We start from the raw sequence: 21,771 nt of genomic DNA on the forward strand, positions 1-21,771 counted from the left end.
CTGTATTTAGACCTAATGACTTTTTCCTCAAAGAATTTATAAGTTGCACAGTAGAATTTGATCCAGCTGTATTATAAACCTGGCAGGTTATCACGCAATTATTTTACTGCTTTGCAGCCTCTTTGGCCCTTATTCCTTGGCTTGTGAGCAACGTAGTTGGACTGTGTAAGGACAGCATGGTGTAGCTCATGGTACAGGAACATCAAAATAGTCACAGAATGCACGAAGGTAAAGATCTCTGCTTGGAAAGTTAACCATAGGTTCATGCAAGTGCCAGTCTGATGGTTTTATCCCTTCTGTCTCTAACAGCCAGGATAGGTAACACACAAACTTTGTGGAGAGGTCTCTGATGGCAAAAGGCACCTTTCCTTAAAAGCCTGCTAATCTGTCTTTTACTATACACTAGAAAACAAAACAAAACAAAACATGTCCCAATGATACAGCTTAATGGTTTCTTTTCTGTTTGATTACAGTTATTTTGGGAGCGTCAGTAAAACTTAGGTGTTGCTGGGGCTTTCTTATTGAAAGGCAACTGCAAAAATATGTTAAGCATTCCCATTTTGTGATTCAGTAACTTTTGATTTTTGCTCACTACTTCTTTTGCATAATTTTCTTACTTGCAATGGTTTTCCTCACTCCTTTGTGGGAATCAGTAAGATTGGGCTGTAATTTTCATCATCAAAGCATAGAGCCTGCTTTAATGAGTCCGACAATGTCATGGGCAGCTGTATAGATCACCAGGTAGAAACAGTTGCTCAGAAATGTTCTCTCTGTGATGATTCTTAGATGCGTAGCATCACCGTGCTTCATTTGTGTTTAACACCTGGCAACCAATGGACTTTATCCCTGCTGGGAAAGATCTTCCAGGGGAAGGTTGGTGCCTGGATTCTAGTCAAGGTTCAGGGATTCAGGAGCCTGCATCTATTTAAGTGACTTGAAAATTTATCTAAATTAGTCTTCCCATCTTACCGATGGGAACAGAAAGGCAAAAGGCCATGCCCCAGGCAAGACGCAGCATTAACTTTTTAATGGAAAGGGCAAGAGTTCAACTGTTCCTGGTCTCTGTGCTGTTGCTCCTTCCCCTTTTTCAGTCAGTTCCCTTGTTGCTGTCTTGACAACAAGATCTTGAGGGCTAATCAGTCAGTTGTATTACTGGAGCAAAAACTTTGAAAGTAATGAATGGAAATGTATGCACCAAGGTCTTCTTGCAGTCAAAGTGCTACGCTTTTAATTGTAACTTTGAATGTCAAATATTTAGAGATTTGAGGCTACAGGTGGATGTTAAAAGCTCCATAAATATCAAAGTAACAAGTCATTTTCATCTACCTGTTTTTGAAAAGCAATTAGAAAAATTTGAATTATTAAAAGAGAAAAAAAAAGGAAGGAAATTCAGAACACAAACTCATCAAGGGTGACCTGTAGCCACAACTGGTGGAGATTTTGAATAATACATGTTCATTGCATCTGTTGGCTTAATTGGTACTTCAAACATCCAGACGAGGAAGCAGGAAATGAATGCTAAGACTTTTAATCAAAACTGTCTCAAAGTAGAAGAGATCACAGGGGTAGTTAAAGCGTTCTGCATATCAAAACTATATTGAGAGCGGGAACTGGAGGGCTCCAGGGTATTGATAATGGGATATGTGTCTGTGTAATAGAAACGTATACATGCGTGCACACACACACAGCTTTTTAACTTAATGCAGGGCTGAAGATGAATTAAAGGAATGAAAATGAATGAAAAGTATCTAGGTCAATTCACCGACAATTGGTGCTCATTGGCACTTGGAGAGGCTGAGGCCTGATTCAGCCCTCACTTGGTGCTGGTGTATGTGTACTGACGTCACTTACTCCCTGTGCTTTTGTAAGTAAATAAAAGATTGGAGAATCAAAGCTCAATTACCAGCTCAGCATGGCAGTTGTGCTTCTGTCTGCACAGGAGCCGTGCAGAAACCGTCCCCACATTGCACTCGGCAGGAGGTAGGTGGTGGGGCTGGATGTGGTCATCTTCTCCAAGACACCAAAATAACTCCTGGCCCCGGTTGATGTGGTGCTGCTAATGGAGGGTCCCGGGCTCTGTTTCTTCTCCAAGACTGTTCCTCGCCCTCTAGTGACAATGACAGGATTTACTGCCTGTTTGCTAAAGGCGGTGAAGCCAAGACAGTTTTTGCCCAGCTCTTTGTCATGATTAATTAAAAAAAAAGAAAAGTATTACGGGGCCATTTTAAAAAGCAGCGAACATATAATCATTTTATACATTTTAGAAGGATGAATTGCATCGTTAAGCCCCCATCTGACAACCATAAAGAGAAGCTGATGAGAAAACTGCCTAATTTATTACAATTATCTGGGTTAGGGGAACTACACAGTAAATTCCTCCCACCTAAGTGCTGAAATGTATCTGAGTTTGAAACGTGGAAGAGAAAATGTTTCTGTTCCTGTTAGTGTTCTTACAAATGGTCTGTCTGCAGCCATGGTGCCTCTTTAGGACCAGTAGATGTGTTTATACATTAACCTAGTTAATTCACAGGTAAACGTGGCTAGTTTTTAAGAAAACCATTTGCTGATAAATTACGTCCTTTAGCTGAAACACAGCACACACGTTGTGGAAGGAGAATCTCTGAAGAAATAAAGCTGCATTTAGCTAAGGGGCACATACTACGTATATCTTAGTAATTACTTGAGCACTTACTGAATTTTAGTATTCTATTACATATAAACTAGGGAGCAACACAGACTCGGATCCAACGTGTGCTTTATGTAACATAAATGTATGGAGATAAGGGCTGCGAAGGTTGTAATCGTTTGTTTGCTCCCCATTCATTCTCCAGTCTTTTGTCCATGTTTATTTTCCTGTAGACAGTCTTCCAAGCAGCTGTTAGAGTGCACATCTTGTTTTCTCAGTGCCAATTCTCTCTGCCCTTGCTATCTTTTTGTCATGTGCAGATCTCTGATGCTACATTATGATAAGGGAATATAATTTTTATTCTTTAAGGAGGTTGTCAGGGAAACTTGCCACCAGGCCTATTTATATTTATGTACTGCGAGATGCTTTAGCCACCGTGTGTGAAGGAACTGGGAATTCAGAGACATTCTGATTTTCTCTGTGCGATTAGCCTTGCTAAAAAGAAGCAGAAGCATTTGTCTGGCCAAATACCATAATATTGTTCCAAAATAAAATAAATCAATCCTGTTTTCCTTGCTCCGAAGTACACGTTGTTCTGAGTACATGCAGTGCCTGCCATCTTGTCTCCAGTTTGGACAGCGGTAGAGTAACTGGATTGTTAGAAGGCACAGTGCAATTCTAGTTACCTGTAAGTCTGCAGCTACAGAGGGAAGGAGGATGAAGTCTGTGGGCCTGTCTTACCCCACGGGGAACACTTTGGCCTTCATCTAGAAGGAGGTGCACACGTGAGCTTCGTAGTGGTGATGGGGGTGTTATGATGGCTTCATCTCCAGCCTGCTTTAAATTGTTGGTGTTCTCAGGGCTTGGGTGCCGTGGCTCAAGTGGGTGCAGACAGAGCTGTCAAGCTTCCTTGGGGGCGTAGTTACAGAGACCATCAAAGAAAATCTTTGCAGTCAGAGCTGTGAAACCAAAAGGCACAGGGCTGTGGTCAGCCTTCCTCAGGACACGGGCAGGAGGACGTGTTCTTCCCTTTGTCAAAGAACAGGAACCCTCAAAAACAATATTGATAAGGGCACAGCTCTGAATCTCTTGGAGCTGATGAAACGCCTGTGGCTGAGGTCTGTGAGCACTGGCTGGAGCCTGGATCTGAAGGCAATGTTTCTGTTAGATACCCTCATATTTTTTAAAAGGTGTCTCTTACTCCACCTCTTCCAGCCTCTGGAAAGCCATTGATAGATCACAGCCGGGAGCAAATCTTTTCTTGCCTTCTTTTCAAGCTTTGTTCATTGGCTGTGGTGTGAATTTTTCCTTCCTGAGTGAATATTTTTGGCTCCCCCCCTCTCCCCTCCCTCCACTTTCTTTTAGAGAAACTTCTAATTTTAATTTGCAAAAGATCTCTAATTTTGCATGCTGACTGTCTGGGAGCATATGGATCTTTAATACACTTCACAAGATGACTGTATTCATATTTATAAAGTAAATTAGGAGTACTTCAAAGGAGGTGTTGCTGCTTTTTATGTCAATAACAACTTTTATTTTCTAAACTTATTGAGAGTGTATTTACATAACAGAAGCCTGCAACTTCCCAGGAGTTCCTAGGGCCTAATAGGGTAGTGCTGCCCTGCCTTCCAGTTTCTGCAGGGCTTTTTTTCCCTGTTTGAAATGCCTGTATGTTTCTGTACGAGCCTTTGCACTGCAAACAAGCTGTTGGAGTAGAGTTCTTCCACTGGCACACCTCAAAGGCCTTTACAAAGCTATCCTGCCCCTACACAAGGTGGGTGGTTGAGAGTTTAGGGAAGAGCTTCACATAGACGTGATCTAAGAGGACAGCAATCCTGGAGGTGCTTTACGTCAGTACGCACACGAAGTATTTGGGCTGAGCCCTCCGTTGTGCTGGGTTCAGGATGCCCTGTGTGCCTGCTGTGACAGCAACAGGCCAGCCCTAGACCACACAGTACTCAAACCATCGGTCCCATCTCCTCCAAGCCAGCTGCAGTGCTGCACACGAGTTTATTCCTCTTGCTGGCACGAGCCCTGGGGGCTGCTGGGTGTGCCAGCACAAGTTTGGGAGACAGATGCTTGATATGGAGCTGGCTGGCCTTGCACATTCCCCAACAACCTGGTGGAATTCAGCTGTGATGGGATAACCGGCCTCTGTTTTGGCATTTCTGATGTGCCTGTAGCTGGAGTTTCAGCTACATTGCAGGGGATGGTGCTCGCGGTGATTCCTCTTAGGCTAATGTCCGTGGTTGTCTTTTTTCCATCAGGGAGCAGAAAGGAAAATCCGAGATGAAGAGAGGAAGCAGAACAGGAAGAAAGGCAAAGGCCAGGCCTCCCAAAGCTCATGTAATAACTGTGAGTAAGACGGGCCTCCCTGGTTTGGACTAAGTCACACCTAACGTGTCCCCTCTCATAACCACACTGCTTTGTGATCCTCCTAGCAGCTGAGGGGAAGCTGAGTGCAGTCCCTCTGCAAAAGAAGAGTGATATCACCTTCTTCAAAACAATGACTGACCTGGATTCCCAGCCAGTTCTCTTCATACCAGATGTTCATTTTGGAAACCTACAAAGAACTGGACAGGTAGGAAATGATAATGAGGTGAGCAGGTGCCCACCTGCTGTCCAGCTGCACATGCTCCGAGGCAGGTTTTACAAAAACAAAGCACTGTTACTGGTGGCTGCTTGTTTCACCTCTCATTTTTGGTAAATGCAGTTCTTGGTGAGTCACTTAGCAAAGGACTTGCAAGAGACAAATGCCTTTCTTATATCTGGGTGCAAAAAGAGGGAGTTTATACTTCATTAGTAACTATTTTGTGTTTGTTGTGGTTTTGTCATTCTTTTGCTAGTAAGAAAGAGTGGAACAAGCAGTCAGGAATTTTGAAATAGGTTGATTTGTGACTTGAGTCTTAGTTGTGTGGGGTTTTATTTTGAATGTGCTACATGGCTTGATGAGATGAAGTGCCACCTTGTGGTAAAAGAGATCTCCCTCGTTGTGATGGCTGAAAACAAAGACCAAGCTCCTCCTATAAAGGAGTCAAAGAGTAGGCTTCCAAATTCCACTGCCCATTTTCTGCAGGCACTACCTAGAGACCTGCTAATTCTTTAGAAGAAAACATTTGCACTCTACAGCACAGTATAGGAAGGAAAAATCTATCACACTAATGCTAACGTTCAGTGTTGGCTTAGTGTTGAAGTCATGGAATCATTATCCCCAGTAAGTATGAGGAAGTCTCTGCTGACCTGACTTTTTAAAGACCTGCTTTATTGCATGGTGGTAAATTGCAAAGCTGAACTATAGGGTCAGCTCCGACAATTTCTTGAATATGAGCCTGTTATTTATTAGCCTCTCAGGGACTGCAATGAGACCTTTCTGCGTGCGTTTATAAAGACGAATTGTTGATGATGAAATTTTACATGCATCTTGCTGCAAAATATTAAAGTAACGAAGATTAAATTACACCGAGTTGGAATCGTCATTTATTTTCAAGCCGGGAGGATTGTGGTGGAGCAAAACACAAAGAGTGCAGACATTGCAATCACAGCTGTCACTGCCTTACTCTCCCAAATTGGAAAGACGCCCCCTCACATATCAGTGCTGGGTACCTTCTGTCCTCATGGCTTTCAAATCAGAATGAGGATTCGTCTCAAAACAGGAGAAGGTGGAAGCATTCCTCAGTACATGTAACCCTGTAAATAATTTTCTAAATTAACTGGGAGATACCCCAGTTTTGCTAGCTCTTAGGCAACGTTCAGCCCTCTCTTTTACTGCTGCCCAGGTTGCAGTAGCAGCATTCTTGCTATCCTGAACTTTTAAAAATTGTGGTGTGTATCAATTGATGTAAGAATGGTTTATTATGACAGTGTTTTGTAGCCGCTTTCAGCTCCCGGACTTGAAATCAATTTCAGATAATGCAGAATTCAACTTCACACACACCTCTGAGCTAGATTCATTGTAATGTTCAGAACTCAGGGCTCCCAGTGCCAGCCAGATGTGTGCTGCATCTTGCCAGAGCGAGCACTGGGAACCTGTCTGGGGTTTCTCTCTCTGCCCCAGCAGGCTCCAGTGCAGTGCCTTCACCCCAAGCATGCTCAGCAGCTGAAGCCCTGGTGTGCTTGTTGGTTTGGAACCGCAGCGCAGGCATCTCGTAAAGGAATTTGGCTGCCTGTTGTGTAAAGCCTTTGGCAGTGGACTGTGATTTTATACCTCTGCTGCTGCCGTTAGCCACATTTCCTGCTGTTGTAAGCCTGCTCCCGGCGAATGGGAGCTAAACTGATTTACACGAAGCAATGATCTGGGCTTCTGCTCCTGCCTGCAGCCTGTGCAAGAAATATCATCTGTACCATTAGCAATTGCTTTTCCATTAGGCCCGTGGTTTAATATTGGTCCTGATTGTGTAATTAGATTTTCAGACAGTATTAAATACCTACAAAACTCTTGCGAGTGTTGTGGCTTAAATTGCATTAAGGATAATTTAGGTAGGAGTGATCTGATTTAGAGAATTGTAAAATAATTGGAAAATGATGCAAAACAGAGGAGACGACAATGCCTGTCAAAATGTTTTGATGTATTTCCACCAGATGATATCCAACAGCGGTTTTGCCAAGCTGCACTTTCTCCAGATCCAAATTAGAAGTAGAGATGTTTGTGTTTTATAGAAGGATTTTTAACAGATTAAAAACTGCAAACCACTTCTCTTTTCTCCCATTTGAAGTTATTCTGTTAAGCAGGTGTCTGAGTTTGGGGAATAATTTCTTTTTCTTTCATTTTAGGTTTACTATAACACAGATGATGAGAGAGAAGGGTAAGACATTTGTTATTTCACAATTTTTTGTGGTTAGCAGTTCAAACTCATAGAATTTATCTGATTTCAGGCATAAAGACCTGAAATCAGATAAAACTGGTCCCCTCTCTCTCCTTTCCCTTATGTTCTCCCATCCCTAATGGTAGGTGAATAATATGTGGAACTGGTAGTGGGAAGGTTTATTTTATGGTATCTTTCTTTTCCTTTCTGTGAACTGACTTCTTTTTATACTATTTTTTTCTTCCATTTCCAAGTAAAATGGTTTGAAGAGCCATAAGGTTCAACGTAGGTTCAGGACAATATATTTGATAATAAAGTGTATTTTATAAAAGCATTCTCAAATCATCTTAAAAAAAACGAATAATGAAGCATGGAAATTTGTCCTGCTGTTTCACAGCACACATGTGTATGTGACAAAAATATGAAATGCAGAGAAAATGCCCCAGTACCTTAGGAGATAAAGAGAGAATGGGAGTTCTTGGGAAGAGGGGAAGGCTGGAAATGGGAGCACCCGCTGTCTGGCTTCGGAGGCACTGGAGAATTGCAGAAAGTCCCTAAAATAGTTAAGAGATGTCACAAAATATGGGCTTTAGAGTCAGCCAATATTAATTGTGATGTGTGCAACCTCTATACTTTTGTAAGGTACTTGAATCCCAAGTGAACACCCACAAACTGAGCTCATGAATGCCAGCAGAAGGTGGCCTGCGGTAGGCGGTGGCTGAGCACCAACAGCTAACAGTGACTTCAAAATATGAGACTTTTTGAAACTCGCTGGGTTGTGTGGCCTTGGATTTTGGAAATGTGGTCAGTGTTTCCTGAGGCTGTCTCTGACCCAAAAGAGGAGGTGAACCAATGTGTAAAGACGGCTCCACCTCCTTTCTTAGTTGCTTCTTTCCCCTGACTTCCCATGCCTAAATATTTAAGCAGTTAAGAGCCTTTGGTGTTTTTTCAAATAGCATGCAACATCGGAGTATATTTTCCTGTCACCTGTCCCAGCCAGTCAGTCCAGGCAACTTGAGAGGCTCGGAGAATTCAGATAAGCATCAAAAGCTAAATCTGTGCAGTTTCTGCAGTTACTTGAGTAGCTAGTGGAGTTTTTGCCAGAGAACAAAGTGAGGCCTAACTGCTGCTGTTGTCCCTTCTCTGTTGGGAACGGTTTTATCCGTGACGTGGTCCCTGTTGTGTGTTTTCTAGTGGCAGTGTCCTGGTCAAGAGGATGTTCCGGCCCGTGGAGGAGGAGTTTGGTCCATCCCCTCTGAAACAAATGAAAGAAGAAGGCCTGAAAAGAGGTAACAGTTGTTCTAGTTGGTTGCTACTAATGCTCTGCGACTTCTGCCCTCAAGCAGAGAACTTGTTTGGCTCAGACCAAGGCAGTTGTTTGATGCTAGTGCAAATATGGGGCAGATGGGAGAAGATACCATCACACCTGCCAGTGTACAAGGAGGCATTTTAGCGAATGCTAGTAATGCTAAAAATGCTAGAATGCTGAAAAGCAGAAAATAAACACGAGAAAGAACTGGGGACTGTCTCAAGAAGGGATTAGGACACAAGTGTGTATAAAATGCAAAAAAGCTCGAAAGTTTCTTGGTGCTTGGCCAAGCTACATAGTTCATAAATGTTCTAGTAGCGAGTCTGTGGTTGTTTATTTTTAACTTTTGCTCCTCTTTTCTGTTCTGGCTGGGATCACAAACAAATATGCAAGATGCACTGGGTCAAATACAGAGACATTACACAGGCAAGCTCATGCTTGTACTCACTGCAGAGTTGAGATTAGCCTGAATAAAACCTCAGAACTTTCCTACCCAATTAGAAAATTAACGCATGGAGAGATATCCTGCAGCTGACCCAGCTGAATTGTTTGTTTCCTTTAACTGCTTTTTATTGTCTTTAGAGAGTACTGCCACAGTCACATTTTGTATGTGCTGCAAGAGAAGTCCAGCTCCTGTTTTCCAGTTCAGTGCAGGTTAACTTGAGTAACATTCAAGCAGTGGTTAACTTGAGTAACATTCAAGCAGTGGTTTAGGCAGAGCTGTCAAATTCACGTGAAGGTAACGATGAGCATGTGGTGGCTTTGTCCACAAAATATGCTTTGTGTACAGTCACAGTGCAGAGCTATATACGTGATAAAACACCACACTGCCACGGTTGGGCACTGGAGAATATTTGCCGTTCCTTCAGTCTCCCAGGTTCTGTCACATAAGCTTATTGGAGAACCCAGGGGTTGAACCGAGCTATGAAACTCAAACTCACACATGTTTTGAGGGTCACCCATTAGTTTATGAGACAACAAGGCAGCAATGTGTAGAAGTGAGCTCAGCTGTTCTTATCTATAGCACTTGTAAGACTCATTTGAGCTTGTTAGGAACACTTTCCATAATCCTAAATTTTCTCTGTTGGTGCAGATGGTGTGCTTGAAGCAGGGGAAGCATACAAGACTACAGGATGGAGATTGGTATCTCTGTAGAATGAATGTAAACATATTCTTCCTTTAATTAAGTCTCCAATTAGTAATGTGAGGTCAGCACTGACCACAGGATCGTATCTGTTTGACTCAAGGCCTTGACCAAATTCACATTATCAATGTGAGCTCCATCAAGCAGAAGGGGACAGCCACAAGGGCTGCATAAAGATCTGTCTTTTGCTGCAGTTTCACCTGGGTTTCCCAGCTGGAAGCCTGGAGACTTTCCTGCAGGGAGATATTGATTTGCTTTGATTATTCCTGTCCTTTACTGTGGTTAGTTGTTTTAATATCATCCAGGAATTTCAACCATTTCGAGGGGAAGATTTGAAAGAAAAAAAATGTTTTTCAACTGGTGACAAAACTATGCTAAATAATTAAATCCAGGAGAGGCACGGAGCTGGAGAAGCTGGAGGATGCTCTCTTCCTGCTCAGTGTTTCTCGCAACTTGGGCTGTGCTGGCTGGAGGCCAAGCCTCTTCCAGCGTAGCCTTTGCTCTGGTGAACTTCCTGCCATCAGGAGCCCTACATCTGGGGTTGTGCTGCTGGAGCGCAGCTCCATTCGAACCTACCCACTTGACAATTCTGTCTTTGCCACAGGAGTCACCGGGTATTAAAATCTTCTGCTGTTTTTCCCAGGCTTAGCTGTAACAGATTTTTTTCTGCCAGATTTATTTGGTACATCAGCATCAATAACTTGAGAGCAGGTATAGGTGGGGCTGTAATATTTGAGAAAGAGCAGGTCTGATATGAGGAAATATGCATAGCAGGCAACATAATCCCAAGGTGGCTCATTATCAGGGCAACACAGGTAAGTAGCACCCAGTGAGGGGTCCAAGCCCAGCCAAAGAGCTGAAGTTTCACCTCTGGCTGCTGGAGCTAATTGTAATATTCTCCAGTGGAAACAGAAGTATTAGGGGAAGAATAATCTCCCTTCACAAGAACAGGGATCCAAAAGGCTTTGCAAACCACCAGTCAAACAGGGTTCATATTCTCACACAGGTAGCTGCATCTTTTTGAATTTGTCTTTCATCTCCTTGGCCTCTAAGGGAGGTACAAGTGCCCAACCATGTGAAGTATGTTAATCTGCACCAGCTGTGCTGCGTGGCTAGTCACTTGGCTGGGCTCGTGGCCCTTTTCTGTGTTCTCACTAACAGTTTTTAAGTCATTTTACCTCTCAGACTTCAGGGGGAGTTTCCTATTAATTATAAATCCAACAGCCCTGTTGCAAGTCAGGGAGATTGCCAGTCCTGCAGTTTTCAGCCTGAACAAAACAGTATTTTGCTCTAGTTTTTGTCTCTTCAGAGAGTTAGGTTAAACTATTCTCAAGAATTTTGGATTCATAAGAACTTGAGTTTTGTGAACCATCCCCGTGGAGCACAGAATTCACCCGGTGGCTCTGGTAGCTGAAGAATTTGTGCCTGGGCAATCTGTGAAAAGTCCAAATGTAGTAAAAGAAAGCTTGGTCACAGCTACCAGCCCTGCTTTCCTTGGGCTTGAGGTTCTCCCTGCTGTTGTGCCAGCACAAAGGTCTGTGGGCTGCCTTAGCACCTGCAGCATGGACCTGGTTAGTCTGAAGGACTCAGAAAACAGGGTTATTTTTGCATTTGCATCTGCTCTTTGAGATAGTTCACCTGCAGGAGGGTTCTCAGGGACAGGCCAGAATAACAGGGCACAAGGTGGTCAGTCCTTCTGAATTAAAGGTACAAAAATCCCACCATTGACCCCGATGCCTGGTTTTGTAGACCAAGACACGAGACTGATCTGGGCAGCCAAGTTTTAAACCTTTTTTCAGCCATTTGAAAACACGGGCAAAGAAGCTACAGTTCAGTGCAAATGGGCCTGCTGCAGTCTTAAACTGAGAACTAGCTTCCAAACAATTGCTTCTTTAAGAAAAATGCCATCTACAAGTCACCTCCTGTGAAATTAAATCACCCAATGAAGATCTCCTTTGGACTCCAAGGGTGATGAGTTTCAAAATTACCTTTTCCCATCGTGGCACCAGTGCAGTCTGTCACGCAGACATATCTAAGAGTAGACGTGTACCTAACATACAATACTGCCAGTTGAAAAGGCAGCTTATTCAGGAAAAATCACTTTCACATCAGCTTATTTAACCTGCTATTTTACCTGAGTAATGTGAAATTCCACCTAAACCACTTCTCCAGTATTCACGTTTATTCACTTTGCGTGTGTCTGCTTTGCTTTTGCCATATAATCTCTCTTGGATTACCATTTCCTATCCTTTTTGTTGCCTTTTGTCTCAGAAGTTTAGCTACAACTAACTCTTTTTGTACCTGCCTGCTTTGCTCTTGCCATGTAATTTTGCCTTTTCTGAATGTCTTTCCCAGTCTTTGGGATGCAGCCTGGAGAGGTGCAAGCCAAGACCCAGGTATAGAGCCCCAGCTATATATATTTTTTTTTCCTGGAGCTTCTCCTATTTAAGTACATGAAGGTTTAAATTCCTGAAGATATAGATTTCTCACATTACATTAAATCAACTGCATTTTCTTTGTGTACTTTCAAAGCAACCACAGTGTGTCTTCCATCACTGCTGATATGAGATATTTTTTTAAAGTGAAAACCAGCTTCAGCACTTCGTTTTATCTGTCATGGATTAATATTTGTTTTTCTACTCTTTGTGGGGTGTTTCATCTGTTCGATTGACTGGACCTGCTCCAAGCTTGACTTTTTTTCTCTTTCAGTGCTTTTGTATGTGAGGAAGGAGACGGATGAGGTGTTTGATGCTTTGATGCTGAAATCACCCACAGTAAAGGGGCTAATGGAAGCGGTAAGTATCCAATGTCCTCACGTTGTTTATCCTCTTTGGTAAGAAAATCTTGAGACTTGAAACGTGTTGCTGAGATATAATATAGAGACGAAGTTACTCTCAAATATATTTAAAGCATTTCATAAGGGCTTTCTGGAGCACACCTCCAAAATGTTGGCATGTTCTGAATTGAGTGCTGTCAGCGGGTTGCTGAGATAAAATAGACTCGCAGAGCTGACTTACTGGAGACCTGACCCTTGAGGAATGGCAGTAATTAACCAGTGCTGAGGAAGCAGTGAGATGAAGGACCCGCTTTCTGAAACACTTCTTTCTGAACCGATGGTTCAGAGCCTGTCGAATCTTTTCCTGCAGTGCTCACTGGTGTGTTCACAGCCAGCTTTTAAAGAAGAGGCCCGAGGATGCAGTGCTTCCATGTGAATTTCATATGGCTTTTGTGCAGTTGCTTTTTCAGCGTACAGTTCGTGAGGCAGTGCAGACGGCTCATTCATACCTCCCGTCTCAAATGCTTTCTCCAGCCCTCACTCCAGAGTGACCTACTCAGGCCTGCCTCTTTTCTGCTTCTTTGACTTGAGTGTTTGTTATCTGTAACTGTATTTTCACATTTATTCCTACTCATATGAGGTGATGGCTCGTAGATGTGTGAAATTTGGTGAGTGAAGAGTGAAGAAGCCAACATGTGTCTCATTGCTTAGGTGGGGGGGACTCGCATGAAACTGACCTGTAGGACACTGAGCTGATTTCCAGCCTTGGCCACATGTAGGAAAGAAGATGGGAATGGGTGAAAGTGTCCCTAGAGAGCTCAGCTGGGTGCTAGAAGTATATGTAGCCATGCTCTCATAAAATTATCAGTGTCTTGTTGTATGTATCAAACACTTAGCATGCAGCAAAGAGCTATTTGGCCAGAAGCAGAAAGTAAAGCTAGCTGTGACTGCAGGCCAGTTGTTAGGCAGAACACTTCTGTACAATAAAAGCTAGGCTTCACTTGAAGAGGCTGCAATCTGATTCATGATAAACATAATTTTATTTTGGCTTTGTGTGAAAAGTCAGTTATTATCCTTCCATAACCCTTCAAGCTAACATTCATATTTTATTTTCAGTGTTCAGTGCCTCTCCATGCCTGTTCTCCAGCTACTGCGTAACATAAAAACAAAGCTGGTCCAGAACTTTTCTGCATAGCTCCTTCAGCACAGGTTTCTGCATACCTCTCTCAGCACAGCTGCTGACTCAGTGGCATGTTTTCAGCATCAGAGAAATCTGATCTGTTGTAAAATGTCCCAGATCACTGAAAGGAACACAGTCAGGAAATTTTAATTCTCTTTGGTAGGATATAATGGGTAAGTAAATGCCAAAAAGCTGTCAAACTGCATACTTTTAAATACTCTCTCTGCAGTCTTTACAGCAAATAATATAATTTGGAAATTGCACGCATCCTAAATGCTCACTTCTAAACTCAGTATAAAGATCCTAGAAACCAAGGCTCTGAATTTTATAGATCCCCAGTTCCGAAAGGCAACACCAATGATCCTGATTTATGCCCTCCTTCTCTATTTGCATATTAAACATATTTTTCATTGGCTTGTTTATCACTATTCCTGGTCTGTATCTTTCTTCTAGCTTTCCATGGTTAATGACACTGTTTTCTCAGGTACTATGTTTATTTTATTGTCTCATATACTCGCTTTCCAAATGAACAATCAGATTCCTTCTTTTATTAGATTTATACATGTCTGCGTGTCCTTCCAACCAAGGTAGGGCAATGTACCAGACCACTCCACAGAAATAAGTCAGCAGAGATGTTTTTATACATGCTTCGACCGGCCTTTACTGTCTTCCTGACTCCAGCAGAGAAAGCATTTCTGGTGGCTTGTGCAATCGGATGTGTGCTACAGACAGGCTTGCCATGGCAAGGGGGTGCAGTGCCACTCTGAGCTCAGGCATCCTAAGGGAAGCAGAGAATTCTCTACTCAGGGAACTGGAAAATGGAGATGATGAAGGAAAATACTCTAAATAAAGATATCTTTCATTACTGTATTATATCATGCTTGGGATCAGGTGAGAAATCCTGTTTTGCATGGAGGCTGGCCAGCAGCATTTTTCCCCCTGAGCTGGCATCAAAGCTGTTTCAGAAGAGGGTGTTAAGTGAGATGCCCTAGCAGATGCCAGCTGTCTGCTTTCTCAGATTCTGCAGCAGGACTTAGCACATTTGCACTGGAGACTCGTTTTCTGAGCCTTGTAAGTAGGAGGCTCTCCCATATCCCCACTCGGAGCCTCACTTCAGCAGCTCGCCATTTAGTATAATTGGTTGAATCCTTAGGGGTTCCTGAGAAATGTGCTTATTCAGTCAGCTGGAAGTCTTTCCCAAAGCTCACTAATCCCTCCATGTTATATAAACCCCACACCTGTCACAGGCAGTGTGACAGGCAGGGCTTTCTCAGCTCTACCTCCCAGAGCTTGTGTAGGAAGTGGTGTCCCAGAGTCCCAAACCACTCTGAGCAACATTTGGTGTGGGTGAGTGTTAGGTATCCCAAATATCTTAGGGAAGTTTTGTGCTGGAATGTGCGGAACGCTGTGTATTAGCTGCTGTTAAACCTCCTTGGCACAGGGCTCTTTCTCCGTGCTTGTTTATTTGCATGGAGTCAGCAAAAAGTGTCTTCAGCCCTCATCTTTACAGGATCGCTAGGCTTCAGAGTTAACACCCCAGAGAAGGAGCTGCAGCATTTCCTCACATTAACACAGTAGTTGTGATGTTTTCAGCAGTTTCAGGCTGCAGTTTTCCTGGTACTATTACAAAGGATTTTCTTCCACAGCCTGATGAAATGGAGCCATTTTTATTACTGCTGTACACGAAAGCTTAAAATTAGGTGTACAACAAAGCCACAGACACAAAAGTCCAGTACCAGTTTGCACACCTAATATCATTCTACTCAGACTTCGGTAAGCAAAGCTAGAAGGTAAGAAAGGAAAGGAAAACATGGAAGTTTCTATGGAAACTTCTCAAAGACAGACAAGATTTGCTGAATACTCTAACACCTGCCTGCCCCAGAGGAGTCACTGGCAGCTGCCCTCCGTGGGCAGCACAGGACGAGGCACTGAAGGAAAGGAGATTTTGTGTCCTACGCAGGGACAAGGCAAGTCTGGTCACCCTTATTCTACCTTGTTTGGAGGAAAACCTTGAATTTTGGAGCACGTTATTGGAACCTCCTTGTCAGATGCATTTCCACACCATGCACAGAGCTCCTTAGCTCTCTGGATGGAAGCCATGCCTGAGGTTCAACCTGTGGCTGTTTGAATCTGTCCTTGGTGCTGAGTTTTATCCATCATTTGCTTTTCATTTTCTGTTTCATCGTGACTGCTTTAATTTACTTTTCTAAAATACGGCTTCTTCTCAACAGAAGTCTGAGCACTTTGAGCACAAACAGAAAGAAAGGATTTAACAGTGACCGAAGTTTGGCAGTCTTTAAGGATTTTAAATTGTGTATTCCACTTCTCTAATGCAGAAGATAAGAGTCAGCTACTTAGCTGCAACCTCATTTCACTTGGGAAGAGCAGGAAGTTTACTTTGTTTAGCAGTAGATTACCACAGCACATTAATCACTGACAAAAAGAAATAATCTTTTTTTCTATAATTATTTTGCCTCTTGGGAAAATCTTCTTCAAAAGTATGAGTGGTGAGACCTGCTCCCTCAAAAAAGAGTCATAATTTGGAAAGGAAACTTGTCTCAGACGGAGGGCTCAGGGACATGAGCTCCATGAACACACCATGGGGTTGTTGCAGAATGGACATCCAAAGAAGTCACTCAACACCCTGCTGCAAAGCAGTACCAAAGCAATCCAGCAAAGTGTTTGTTGGTGCTGGTAGTTTGTCAGCTAAGTTCTCCCTTCAAAATTTTTTCTCTATTTTCTGCTTTATCACTTGAGTGGAAGTCAAGGGATTGATTTTAGAAGTCCTTTACCTTGTTAACAGACTTGTCAGAGGCATCTCGTCTTGTTACCTGTATATTCAGACGTCAGCCAAATATTGTCATCTTTTTTCTACCCAGTAACTAAACTGAATCAACTGCCCATAAATACAGAAGCTTCCTAATTCTGTGTGTAGCATGCTTGTAGCCCTCTCGTAGGGAAAGGTACCTTGAAGATACTTTTCAGACAAAAGAAGTACCATGAAGGATCCTGTTAGTTTAACAGATGAAGGATCCTGTTAGCTCAACAGACTTTGAAATGCCATTGGGAAATAGAAATGTTTTTGTTGAACCATCAATCCATCGGGTCCTGTTGTGTTGGTACTCATCTTTCTTCTACCCGGGGTAAGGATCCTTTGCTTTCGTGAGTCTAAAAAATCAGAACAAGAAGAGGCAGAAAGGATGCTGATCAGATTGAAATTCCTGGGTAGAATCCAAACCTGGGAATAGTGTTGACTCCTCAAGTGGAGCAGTAGGAGATGCTGAAGCAGTTTTGATGACTCACACCTAGGAAAATTACAGTCTCCGAGTTTCTGGATGGAAAGGTAGTATTTTTTTAATCAAGACTTTTAGGATTATTCCTCCCCAAATCGTCCTTAAATGAATAGTGTGATAGTGAGAGACCTTTCTGTATAGCTATCCTGTTGAAGTTTGCAGAGATAGTGTTTTAATGCCTTATGTACAGAGAGAGGTGATGACATCCTATTCCTCATTAGTCTTTAATGATGTTTCTTTTGTTCTGATTTCAGATCTCTGAGAAATACGGGCTCCCAGTCGAAAAGATTGCAAAACTTTATAAGAAGAGCAAAAAGGGGTAAGTAAACCAACACTAGCTAGGAACTATGGCAGGAGCCTTTAGAAGTATTCAGGGATCCAAGCCATACTTGGGGCATCATTATGCTGGACGGTATAAACACTTCTAGGATACACGCCCACAACCCTAAAATCTTACTGTTTATGGAGACTGCAAGGGGTGTCAGAGGTAGGAAAATCCAGGCTGTGTCTGACCAGAATTCAGGCTGCGCTTGCTGCAGGGGTTTCAGACGAGTAAATTTAGTCATGAGCATCACAGCTGTGGTTTTAGAATAGCTAGGCTGCTGCTCCTTATCGTAAATCTGAATCTCTCCATTTTAACTTCCTTATGTCTTTACCTCGTGACTACTTCCACAAGTGGCAGCCTGTAATCCAAAGGCTGTAAGGGGCTGTGGGGCAGGTCTCAGAGCTGATTCTCACTCTTGTCCCTGTACTGGCGTGTGCTGCAGTCTCTTCCTGCATCACTGTCAGGTTAGCTAAGTGCATGCGTGTGGTGGAGGGCATGGCTTTCCCTTTTGCTCTTCTGGTATGTGAAAATACTGATTTTTGCCTTTGTCACCAGTATCCTGGTAAACATGGATGACAACATTATTGAGCACTACTCCAATGAGGACACGTTCATCCTGCACATGGAGAGCATGCTTGAAGGCTTCAAGATCACGCTGACTGAGATCTAGCCTCAGGCAGAGCCCTTTTGTAAGGAACCACAGCATTTCATTCTCCTTGGAAAGCAGAAGATTCCCCAGGAACTTGACAGACATTGATCAGAGAAACTGTTACAAGACTGGTTTGCAAACATTGTCCATTCTGCACGCCCACTGCATATAGGCTTGGGTTTGTCAAGCGCAAGGCCACTCGTTAACCTGGTCCCTTATTTATTGTTCCCCATTCTCCAGTGTACGAGCAGTTACCAGCCCCCAGATCTGTTACCAGGTGATCCACTGCAAATGTGAAATGCAGCGTCTTCATCCACGCTTTAATGTGGATAAACTCATTCTAAAACACGTTAAGGAACCGTGCTGGTCCAGTTTCAGAAAACTGGGATAAATCGCTTTAACAGAGCTCACTCCACCATTGCTAAAATAAAAAAAAGGGTTAAGTGCTAAAGATGGGGAAAGTGGCTGACAAGAGTTCACTTGCTCAGACTGATCCGTATCTCTCTCTAGTGTATAGTCTTGCCAAATACCTCTGGTAGTTCTCAGCACGTAGCAATGAGGACTTGTAAGTAAGGCATTCAGCTACAAATGTCACTTGTAAGTAAATGGTAAAGAAACCATTTTAACCTTGTATATAATGTTTATAATATTCAATAATATATTTTAACTACTGTATGTGGGCACGTTTACTGCCACTATGTTTTTGTATGTATTGGGCTTAGGGTTTAACAGAATCTTTCCTAGAAGATTAGATGTCTGCGATCTGTTAAGGAGTGTGTGCTGAGAAGTTGATGGCTGTGTCTGCGTTCAAGCACTCCACCCTTGCCCACCCAGTTTGATACTGAAATGTTGGAGCAAACGGCGCTGCAGTGTTTGGAGTGCTCTGGCACAGCGGGGCCCACGTCAGGTGCCCAGGTCCTGGTTGTAGGTAATTGAGGGCCCCATCCAGCTGTCACGAAATCCTAGAGGTACCCGTCTGTCTGCTGCCTGGCGTGCCTGGAGGTGCAGGAGGGACTTCTGCTTGTTCTGCTGGTGGAGTGGGGGCTTTAAAAACGGGCCCATCTCAAACCTGTGGAGGGAAAGGTGCTTTCCCCAGCAGCCTGCTCCTTAAAGCATTCCTCTAGACTGTAAGAAACAGGACTCCAAACTCTTCTTCTTAAGGGAATTTGCTCTTGTATCTCCATTGAATAATGCCATTTTGATTCCTAGGACAGCTGGATGAGGTAGAAACCTGGGCTTTTTATGGGAACTGGAACAATTTTGCCGGTGGAGACCAAGAGTGGCCACAGCTGAGGTGTGGAGATAGATCTCTCTCACAAAGGCTGGATCTGAGCCCAGACAGCTACAAGGTCATGCCATCGAATTCCACCTCTGTCTCAGGAATTGTGTGAGAGAGAAAGGCTGCAGGCTGATCACATCAGAAAAGGGATCCAAGGCCTGAATGTCCCCAGCGCATCCAAACCTGGCACCTGTCTCCCTCCTTTCCAGCTCCTTTGACTGTCTCAGACAGCTCCTCACACAGCACACGGTCCTGGGGGTTTCAGTGGCGAGCAGTTCATTCCCCATGCACTGTACGAGGACCCCATGAGACAGACAGAAACATGGGGCCTTTCCTATATGTAGTCTTGGTTTCCTTACTTTTTTCCTTCTAAAATCTGTTTTTCATTTAGGCACAGTATTTTCGTTTCTCATTAGCTGGTTAATGATGTAAAGAAACACCGCCTGGTTTAACAGAGCTCCTTCTCTAGTGTTTGAGTGCTGTGGAGCTATTTACATCCAAGCAAAGGACTTGGAATAGCTGACCAGCCTCATTTGGTCACATTTTTGCATGAATTGTCCTGCAAGCTCTTGCACGGTTTCATAACATCATTTGCAATAACATCTTATTAAAATCTGTTCTTCAAATAGAAATGTCAGGCACCTCTAAAAGGTTCTGTGGGACCAGAACCTGTGGAGGCTCCAGGCTGTTCGTGTCAGAGCTAGCATAACCACACTCCAGGTATATCTGCAAAACAAAGTCTCTGTTCTCTGTGTCTGTCTTCCTCTCACCTTCTCTGTTCATTTGCTTTGTGCTTTTCTTCCTTATCGTGCTGAGCTGTGCACTAATTCCATTGTATTTTTCCAAATACATGCTCAGCAAAGATGCTCTCGCTACCTCGCCTAAGAGCAGACATCCTGGGAATACAAGGGATTTAGGGAGATTTGATTTGTTTCTGCTTGCCTCGGGCTCAGATAAAAAGTCTTCGCTGACAGCCCAGATAGCTTTCTTCCCAAAGAAAAATAGGGCAGTTTTAGCAGGCGTGTAGGTATGTAGGTATTTGAGCCCTGATTCTGCCCCTAACAAAGCTGCCATCCAAAAAGTCTCACTTACAGGCAATCTGGGCTGGGTCGTGGTGTGCTGCGTTACGAGAGCTTGGGGTTCACAGAGCAGGGCAGGGCTGTCCTGGCAGCACCAGCACGCAGGTTAATATTTCGCTCTTGTTTTACACAGGGGTGGATCTTTCTTTTGTAAGCTGAGCTAGGACCTGCTGGGTGCTGCAGCATCTTGCACTGAGGAACAGTGAAGGATCAGCAAGAGCTGCAATGCTCCAGGAAATACTGGGGCTTAAGGAGCTGAGCTGCCTTTCCAATGCCATTTTAGGAGCTTTAGGTCAGGCACTGTCCAGGGAAGGAAAGTTGTTTCCAAGACTAACTGAAAGCTTTTCTAAATATATCTGTAAGTGTACAAATTGCTGGTCAGTAGCAAGAGAGCTGATCCTCCTGCCTTTATTTTCATCTCACAGTCTCGGTGAAGGTAGCAGGGCTGAGGAAGAAGAGTAAGACTTACCCTGATAGTAAGAGTATTTTAAATCAGCTACTAGATGCATCATGAGCACCAAAGACATTACAAAGAGCACACCACCCAGCACCCAGTTGGCTGTAGCTACAGCATCAGCTGCTGGAGGAGCACTGAACCCCAGGTGCTGGTCACAGCAAGCTACAAGCTCTCGGGGTTCACCACCTCTGAGGGCTTGTTGGTCAAAGTCAGGATGCCGAGGCGATGGGGAAGGGCCAGTATTAGTAACGCAAACTTCTGAAGCAGGGGCCCTGCTTTGTGCCCTGCTTGATTCAAAGGTCACGAGGAGTACAAAGTTCTTACATATGTATTGTTTAAATGTACATGTTGCTTTTGTTTCATGACAAAGATTGATTAGCACTGTATCTTCTAATTATGAGTTAAATGGAAGCAAGATTTGGCTGTGGTTCAGCAGGGGACAGAAGTATCTGTGTCCTCCTTTTGTCTCTTTGTGGCACTGCAATGTTTTTTTTTTTTTTTTTTTTTTCAAAGGAACAAAACTCTCACTTCCTTTCCTTCTTCAAGACAGCAGTCTTGAACCTTAGCTAGTGTAACCTCAAGGGTGGCTTGCTGCTCAGCTCATTTTCCATATGAAGAGTGAGAGCCGTGTTGTGTCTGCACATGTGTTAGTTTTGAAAGACGCTGACGGAGAGATGCAAAAGGCAGAGCAGGCTTCTAAGCTTTAACTTCTGTTCCTACCACAGATTCGGCACTATGACTGTCCATTTGATGGTTTATTATGCAAACCCAAACCTCAGCCTTAAGTTGCCTTCTACACAGTCAGGTGCTTACATGCTTATATCCCCAAAATAAAGTGCATCTTTTCAGCGA

At 43.4% G+C, this 21,771-nt stretch overlaps 1 protein-coding gene across 2 annotated transcripts in view; it reads left to right on the forward strand.

Annotated features, from left to right (window-relative positions):
* Nucleotides 1-21,771, forward strand: part of GRHL2 (grainyhead like transcription factor 2) — a 59,740-nt gene extending 37,969 nt beyond the window's left edge. Inside the window, exons 10-16 of one of the 2 annotated variants that reach the window (XM_084510576.1) lie at nucleotides 4,894-4,981; nucleotides 5,068-5,207; nucleotides 7,397-7,428; nucleotides 8,623-8,717; nucleotides 12,591-12,676; nucleotides 17,385-17,449; nucleotides 18,011-21,771. In XM_084510576.1, coding sequence (XP_084366702.1) covers nucleotides 4,894-4,981; nucleotides 5,068-5,207; nucleotides 7,397-7,428; nucleotides 8,623-8,717; nucleotides 12,591-12,676; nucleotides 17,385-17,449; nucleotides 18,011-18,125 — 621 coding nt within the window. In that variant the 3' untranslated portion in view covers nucleotides 18,126-21,771. The remainder of the gene's footprint in view (nucleotides 1-4,893; nucleotides 4,982-5,067; nucleotides 5,208-7,396; nucleotides 7,429-8,622; nucleotides 8,718-12,590; nucleotides 12,677-17,384; nucleotides 17,450-18,010) is intronic. The other variant, XM_084510577.1, reaches the window with a different exon arrangement.

Source organism: Aythya ferina (genome assembly GCF_964211825.1).
Source record: "Aythya ferina genome assembly, chromosome: 2".
NCBI lineage: Eukaryota > Metazoa > Chordata > Aves > Anseriformes > Anatidae > Aythya > Aythya ferina.